The sequence below is a fragment of the Nerophis lumbriciformis genome, linkage group LG22 (genome assembly GCF_033978685.3).
Source record: "Nerophis lumbriciformis linkage group LG22, RoL_Nlum_v2.1, whole genome shotgun sequence".
Lineage (NCBI taxonomy): Eukaryota > Metazoa > Chordata > Actinopteri > Syngnathiformes > Syngnathidae > Nerophis > Nerophis lumbriciformis.
The window spans coordinates 37867849-37876635 of record NC_084569.2 but is presented as its reverse complement, the minus strand read 5'-3'; the positions used below and the strand labels follow the sequence as shown (position 1 = coordinate 37876635).

The 8787-nt window shown below is 36.4% G+C and overlaps 1 protein-coding gene across 2 annotated transcripts in view; it reads left to right on the top strand.

The window, feature by feature from the left end:
* The first annotated feature begins 1386 nt into the window (after nt 1-1386).
* Nucleotides 1387-8787, top strand: part of carm1 (coactivator-associated arginine methyltransferase 1) — a 101767-nt gene continuing 94366 nt past the window's right edge. For both annotated transcript variants that reach the window (XM_061973823.1, XM_061973824.1), the window contains exon 1: nt 1387-1540. In XM_061973823.1, the coding sequence (XP_061829807.1) occupies nt 1399-1540 (142 nt within the window). In that variant the 5' untranslated portion in view covers nt 1387-1398. The remainder of the gene's footprint in view (nt 1541-8787) is intronic.

Sequence of the window (8787 nt, the reverse complement as noted above, 5' to 3'; positions counted from 1 at the left end):
TGTTAATAATGACTGAATTAATTAATTAATTACATATTACAAAACTGTTGTATACTAATTCATAGATGTTATTTTATTACATAAAAAGGTCAGTAAATGATTCTATATATTTGTAAATGGACAGAATTTCTAGGCGCAGTCAAGACGTTGAGGGGATCCGGTTTGGTGGCTGCAGGATTAGGTCTCTGCTTTTTGCAGATGATTTGGTCCTGATGGCTTCATCTGGCCAGGATCTTCAGCTCTCACTGGATCGGTTCGCAGCTGAGTGTGAAGCGAATGGGATGAGAATCAGCACCTCCAAGTCCGAGTCCATGGTTCTCGCCCGGAAAAGGGTGGAGTGCCATCTCCGGGTTGGGGAGGAGATCTTGCCCCAAGTGGAGGAGTTCAAGTACCTCGGAGTCTTGTTCACGAGTGAGGGAAGAGTGGATGGTGAGATCGACAGGCGGATCGGTGCGGCGTCTTCAGTAATGCGGACGCTGTATCGATCTGTTGTGGTGAAGAAGGAGCTGAGCCGGAAGGCAAAGCTCTCAATTTACCGGTCGATCTACGTTCCCATCCTCAGCTATGGTCATGAGCTTTGGGTTATGACCGAAAGGACAAGATCACGGGTACAAGCGGCCCAAATGAGTTTCCTCCGCCGGGTGGCGGGGCTCTCCCTTAGAGATAGGGTGAGAAGCTCTGTCATTCGGGGGGAGCTCAAAGTAAAGCCGCTGCTCCTCCACATCGAGAGGAGCCAGATGAGGTGGTTCGGGCATCTGGTCAGGATGCCACCCGAACGCCTCCCTAGGAAGGTGTTTCGGGCACGTCCGACCGGTAGGAGGCCACGGGGAAGACCCAGGACACGCTGGGAAGACTATCTCTCCCGGCTGGCCTGGGAACACCTCGGGATCCCCCGGGAGGAGCTGGACGAAGTGGCTGGGGAGAGGGAAGTCTGGGCTTCCCTGCTTAAGCTGCTGCCCCCGCGACCCGACCTCGGATAAGCGGAAGAAGATGGATGGATGGATGGATATTTGTAAACGCTTGAAATGGGAAAGGGGTAGGATTAAATAAGCTTTGCTTCTTCCTACTCCTTTTCGGGCATGATGTAAAATGAAATGATATGAAATTGTGTGATGTATTATGATGTAAGTGTGTTCATGTTCGAAATAAACTAAAGAAAGAAAGAAAGTTTCATTTTTTTAATGTTTTCCGCTTTTTTTTTCAATGAAAAAAAATGTGCCTTGGCTCAAAAAAAAATAGGTTTGAAAAACACTGTTCTACATGAGGTATGCCAGCAGCCTCATGTTTATACAATACCCAATTCGAACACTGGAGGACGCCGTCGCAGTGTTTATGTCCGGTGTAATATGAGGGGCAGTTTACACTCAACACTTGCCTGTACTACTTCCAGATTTGAAAATGGCGGCCTCGGTGTTTCCCGGCGTCAGGCTCCTGTCCATCGGAGACGCGAATGGAGACATACAGCGACACTCGGAACAGCAGCCTCTGCGGTTGGAAGTCAAAACTACACAAGATGCTGCGTTAATCAACCTATCAAATGGTATGTTGAGATTCCAACATTATTCCTCGGACATTCGGAGCACCCGAATCATCAATGCTAATGCTAATGCTAATGCTAATGCTAATGCTAATGCTAACGCTAACGCTATGCACATGCCGAGAACAGCTTGTCCGATAGCCTCGGCTAACGGTAACCCATGAGGGACCACGTCGTCCGTAACACTGCGAGGGAACCGGCAAAGCTATTTTTGTGTTCGTTACCTCGCTAGTGGGTCGTATTAAAATGCCAGTTTGTCTAATTACAGTACTTAATACAACCCAAAAGATATTGTCTTGGGAGGCTATTTAGCTCCCTAAAACCTACGCGTGTTTGGAAAGTATTTGTTGTTGGTGAAACAATGCCGCCAATGTAACGCAGTAGCATTCAGCGCCCTGTCAACATGTTATTTTAGGATTCATTCCGAACTATTTAATTCCAGATCGCCTCTGGTAGTTATTGTATTTCAACGCTGCCTGGTCCTCAAGTGGAAATTAGTAAGCTTGTTTTGGAGTGTGTTGTTTCCCTTCTCTGGGCTAATCAAGCGTTATATTCCGCGATATCCACCGACTTTAAGTCGTAGCTTTGTAAACAAATGGACTTAAAGTTCAACAATAAGTCATGCTTTTTTATACGTGTGTTAGGTAGACTAGTAACATACATAGTAAGTGGCATAGCGATATTGGGCCTTCATTACTTATGCATTCATCTTTGTTCTCATTGCAACAATAGCAGTCCTTCGTTCCCTCCTAAAATGTAGAATGAGGATGGCACTCTTAAAAATGCGTTTTTAACAGTAACATGTCGATAATTATTGATGTTTTTTTATGACTTATAAAGAACATGGACCAGGAGAAAAATATATTAAATTCCATTTTAATTTCAAATGTAGCCTTCCTACACTGCAAAAACTGAAATCTAAGTAAAATGAAATATCTCAAATAAGGGTGATATTTGCTTATTTTCTGTCTAAAATCTATATTTCTTCTCACTAAGCAGATTTTATGTTAGAGTGTTTTACTTGTTTTAAGTGTTTTGGTCCTAAATGATCTCAGTTAGATATTACAGCTTGTTGCTGAGATTTGATGAGCTATATGGAGTAAAACATGCTTGAAACTAGAATATCAACTGTTGCAAAGCTGTGTCATCAACACTCACAAGTATAAAACTACTTTTTCAAAGTAATAATTTCTTATTTCAAGCACGAAAAAAAAATCATGACTTTGACACAATTGTGTCTTATAATTAAAACGGATGGACTGCTGTTTTATTTTCAATGAAACAATAGAAAATACGTACTCATAAAGTAGTAAAGTTGGCACAGTAGAGTAAACTGACAGTTAAAATTTAACATGTGACATTTCTAACAATTTTGAACAGAAATAGTTCATGCACATTCAAATGATTTCTTCACAATTACCATTTTAAACCATTTTTGGCCGGAGGCCGGGCTGTGTGTATGTGTGTGTGTATGTGTATATATATATATATATATATGTGTATATATATATATATATATATATATATATATATATATATATATATATATATATACATATAAATATATGTATATATATATATATATATATATATATGTATGTATGCATGTATGTGTGTATATATATATGTGTGTGTATATATGTATATGTGTATATATATATGTGTATGTATGTACATATATATATATATGTATATGTATGTATGTATGTATGTATATGCGCGATGTTGTCATGTTATCGATTGAAAAATGCATTTTTAGACAACATGATTTGCCTGAGCGGCTAGGAGACCCCGAGAGTAACAAGCGGTTGCCTTGTTGCCTTTCCATTAAGAACAATAAATTAGTTTTTAGTATAAGTTTTCTGGTTTCAAGAAATGTAATGCCGAGCGCATATCATTATGTCAAGATAATGGCACTAGCATTTACTTCATTTAACAATATTTTTCTAGATATTGAGCAAAAAAGGTCTCTCTTTTTTTTTTTTCCTACCAAGAAAAGTGCACTTGTTATTAGTGAGAATATACTTATTTTAAGGTATTTTGGGGTTCATTGAGGTTAGCTAATTTTACTTGTTTTGGAAAGTTTTGACAAGCCGAATTTTCTTGTTCTATTGGCAGATCATTTTGCTTAGTTCAAGTAAAATATCCCTAATTTTTTGTATTTTTTTTCCTGTTTTTGAACACTGACGTTTTGCAGTGTAGTTAATGCACCTTTTAACTATCATTTTTTTAATCCACTTTGAATCCTTTTTATGATGTTGCTCCTGTTTTAATTGAATTCACCTATGTTTTGTACAGCGCTTTGTGATTTTATTTGTGAAAAGCACTTTATAAATAAAATGTACTTACCGTATTTTTCGGACTAAAGGTCGCAGTTTTTTTCATAGTTTGGCCGGGGGTGCGACTTATACTCAGGAGCTACTTATGTGTGAAATTATTAACACATTACCGTAAAATATTAGGGATGTCCGATAATGGCTTTTTGCCGATATCCGATATTCCGATATTGTCCAACTCTTAATTACCAATATCAACCGATACCGATATATACAGTCGTGGAATTAACACATTATTATGCCTAATTTGGACAACCAGGTATGGTGAAGATAAGGTCCTTTTTAAAAAAAATAATAGAATAAGATAAATAAATAAAAAAAGAAAGTAAAACAATATAAAAACAGTTACATAGAAACTAGTAATTAATGAAAATGTGTAAAATTAAGTGTTAAAGGTTAGTACTATTAGTTGACCAGCAGCACGCACAATCATGTGTGCTTACGGACTGTATCCCTTGCAGACTGTATTGATATATATTGATATATAATGTAGGAAACAGAATATTAATAACAGAAAGAAACAACCCTTTTGTGTAAATGGGGGAGGGAAGTTTTTTCAGGTTGTTGCACTAATTGTAAGTGTACCTTGTGTTTTTTATGTTGATTTAATAAAAAAATTTAAAAAACGATACCGATAATAAAAAAAACAATACCAATAATTTCCAATATTACATTTTAAAGCATTTATCGGCAGGCCGATATTATCGGACATCTCTATAAAATACCAAATAATATTATTTAGCTCATTCACATAAGAGACTAGACGTATAAGATTTCATGGGATTTAGCGATTAGGAGTGACAGATTGTTTGGTAAACGTATAGCATGTTCTATATGTTATAGTTATTTGAATGACTCTTACCATAATATGTTACGTTAACATACCAGGCACGTTCTCAGTTGCTTATTTATGCCTCATATAAAGTACACTTATTCAGCCTGTTGTTCACTATTCTTTATTTATTTTAAATTGCCTTCCAAATGTCTATTTTTGGTGTTCGGTTTTATCAAATAAATTTCCCCAAAAAATGTGACTTATACTCCAGTGCGACTTATATATGTTTTTTTTCTTCTTTATTATGCGTTTTCGGCCGGAGCTTACTTCCTCTGAACATAATCCCTCTCAGCTATCAAGACAGAAAGTAAAGGGAATGTCAACACAACCATGGAAAACGCAAAAAAAAAAAATCAATGTAAACAAAATTCTAAAATCACAATAAACACTTGCCAATAATCTATTTAAATTAAGGTGCAAACATAAGGTTAATAACATGTAACAAAATAGTGCATTATTGCTATGTTGTCTATTACCATTGTTGGTATTTTGGCTATTACCATTGTTGGTATATTCATTATTCCTACATTGTTGATACAAATTATTGTTACAGTGTAACAATAGCAGTCCTTCGTTCCCTCCTAAAATGTAGAATGAGGATGGCACACTTAAAAATGCGTTTTTAACAGTAATATGTCGATACTTATTGATGTTTTTTATGACTTATAAAGAACATGGACCAGGAGAAAAATATATTAAATTCCATTTTCATTTCAAATGTCGCCTTCCTAGTTAATGCACCTTTTAACTATCATTTTTTTAATCCATTTTGTATCCTTTTTATGATGTTGCCCCTGTTGTTTTAATTTAATTCACTTATGTTTTGTACAGCGCTTTGTGATTTTATCTGTGAAAAGCGCATTAAAAATAAAATATCCTTACCGTATTTTTCGGACTATAAGTCGCAGTTTTTTTCATAGTTTGGCAGGGGGTGCGACTTATACTCAGGAGCGATTTATGTGTGAAATTATTAACACATTACCTTAAAATATCAAATAATATTATTTAGCTCATTCACGTAAGAGACTAGACATATAAGATTTCATGGGATTTAGCGATTAGGAGTGACATATTGTTTGGTAAACGTCAAAATGTTAATGAAGGCTTGACGTGTCTCACTTTGCAAGTCATGCAAATGGCTTACAGTTTTTTAAAACCCCACATTTTCTGAGATTTTTAATTGATGGTTTTAATAAGTAAAGTAATAAAGACGGCTTGAAATATCTTGTTTTTCCCTGCTTTGTGCCTCTTAAGTCCTCAAAATCATGTTACCTCTAAACCAATCAAAATTTATGCTAATCCACCTTTTTGTTAGCCTCTTTGCAAAAAAGGATCAAAAAGACTATCGATAAAGAACCAAATTGTTAAGCAGAATCGAAAGTGGAAACCGGAAAAATCTTACCAATTCCCATCCCTACAACAAGACCTTGTTTTTCCAACTGGAAAAAAATGCACTTAGGTTGTTCAAGATTCATTTACCGGTAGGTGAAATTTTTACTTACACAAATGAGTCAATTGTTTTTTTGTTTGTTTATTTATATGGGATAACAAAGTGACCGTATTTACCTTTCAATTACAGTACACTGGTAAACAATCCAACAGTAATTAAAAAGAAAAGTTTATATCCTTTTAAATGGTTACTTGCATTATTATTAGGGGTGTAACAATTTGTTTTCACAACCATTTGATTTTGTATGTGTGGTTGCTGATACGATTCAGGGACGATACAATACAATACAGTGAGTTGAAAACAATTCAGTAACTTTTTAGCCAAAAAAATCAAGCCATGTGACTGTGAAATGAATTGTGGATACTGGATACTGCAGGTGAAGTTTCCTACTTCCTTTTATTTCTTATTAGGGAACTACCGGATTCTTACATTTTCAAAGAAAACATTTGTATTTTTTTCATATTAGCCGCAACGGACCATAGGTCGCAGATAGATACTTTGTGAAATTAGTTATTTACACAGAAGCATTTTGTAAATGTTTATTTACATACCGTAATTGTTTCCAAACGGTGCCTGTAATACGGCAGTAAAATAGCTGATCAAACAAAACAGAAGTCATCGTCATGGACCCACTTGCTACAGAAGCTATCAATCAATCATAGATTCTTTTTACAGCCCTTAATCACAAATGTCTCAAAGAGCTGCTAGGTATCTCGCCAATCAGCTTAACAGACTCAAAAGGTCCACAGTGATGTTTTGGTGAATTTATGAAACTGAAACAGTACAGAAAGAATGCCATTGTAAGTTAATAATGCTAACAAAGACACTTTTGAACGTGTTAGCATAGTAGCCAATGCTACGATGCTAGCTTCATTACATTACCATACCACGTACAAATATGTTTGAAAACACTCCTACAGACATCACACATAGGATGGTTTAGTAAGTAAACATGTTTTTAGTTATGCTGTAAAACTTACAAACGTTGCTTGGAGTGATAAATGAAGAATCTATACAAGTAAAAACGCTATTGACGACTAGAAAACCGACAACTGTAATTCCTGTAGGTTTTTAAAAAAGAAAGCCGAAACAAAAGGGCGTCAGCAGTGAACAAAGTCGTCCATTTGATGGCGGCATAGCTCTAACAATAACACATATTCAGTGTGTTTGCTTGTTTTGTTTATTTACTGTTTACTGAATAGCTCGCTTTTAGCGAAGAAACATCTTTAAATTAGCCGCACCGTTTTATAAGCCGTGGGGTTCAAAGCCTAGGAAAAAAGTAACTGTTATAGTCCGGAATTTACATTATGTATAAATGAATTATGGATACAAACAAGCAAGTAAACAATAATTAATGGCCAATGTATTCACATCTTATTTGAATAAGGTGCAACCAACACTTAAGGTTGAATTACCGTATTTTCCGGACTATAGTCGCATTTTTTTTCATAGTTTGGCCGGGGGTGCGACTTATACTCAGGAGCGACTTATGTGTGAAATTATTAACACATTAGCGTAAAATATCAAATAATATTATTGATCTCATTCACGTAAGAGACTAGACGTATAAGATTTCATGGGATTTAGCGATTAGGAGTGACAGATTGTTTGGTAAACGTATAGCATGTTCTATATGTTATAGTTATTTGAATGACTTTTACCATAATATGTTACGTTAACATACCAGTTGGTTATTTATGCCTCATATAACGTACACTTATTCAGCCTGTTGTCCACTGTTCTTTATTTATTTTAAATTGCCTTTCAAATGTCTATTCTTGGTGTTGGCTTTTATCAAATAAATTTCCCCCCAAAAATGTGACTTATACACCAGTGCGACTTATATGTTTTTTTCCTTCTTTATTATGCATTTTCGGCCGGTGCGACTTATACTCTGAAAAATACGGTAACCGCAAGAAACACTTTCTGCTTACATTTTAAACATCCATCTATCCATTTTCTACCGCTTGTCCCTCTTGGGGGTCGCGTTGGTTTGCTGGAGTCTAGCTCAGCTACAACTCGGGCGGAAGGCGGGATACACCCTGGACAAGTCGCTAGCTCATCGCAGGGCCAACACAGACAGCATTCACACTCACATGCACACACTAGGGCCAATTCAGTGTTGCCAAATTCAAGCAATTTTCAATAAAAGTACAGTAATCAATATTTTCTTTTTTTTTGCAAGCATTTTTTACTAAGGCAAGTTCAGACATATTGTGCTAGTAACCAACATTTTAACAGTAGATTTACCTGCTAAATAAAGTTCACCGACCCGGTCATACAGTATGTGTTCTCCGCCCTGGCGTCGCCGATGACGGACAGCGTCTCAGGTGTGCAGAAGCTCATCCATGTTGATGGCGTTGGTCCCTCGCTTCCTAATTTCTATAGCCTCCTTGATCAATTTCTTGTATTTATTTGTTTCTCATTAAATGACGTCTGCCTGTTTTTCCGGGAGTTGATGCGTCGCGGTAACATGTACCCCTGTCACTTCTATTGTGTCAGCCGCATCTTCTTTGGTTTGAAGTTGTGTTCCGGTCTTATTATTGTGTTGTCGTTTGTATTTGTCGTGGCTTCTGCAATCATGCTGTAGCTCATAGTTATGATATTGAAATGCCCGGTGGTTGGAGAA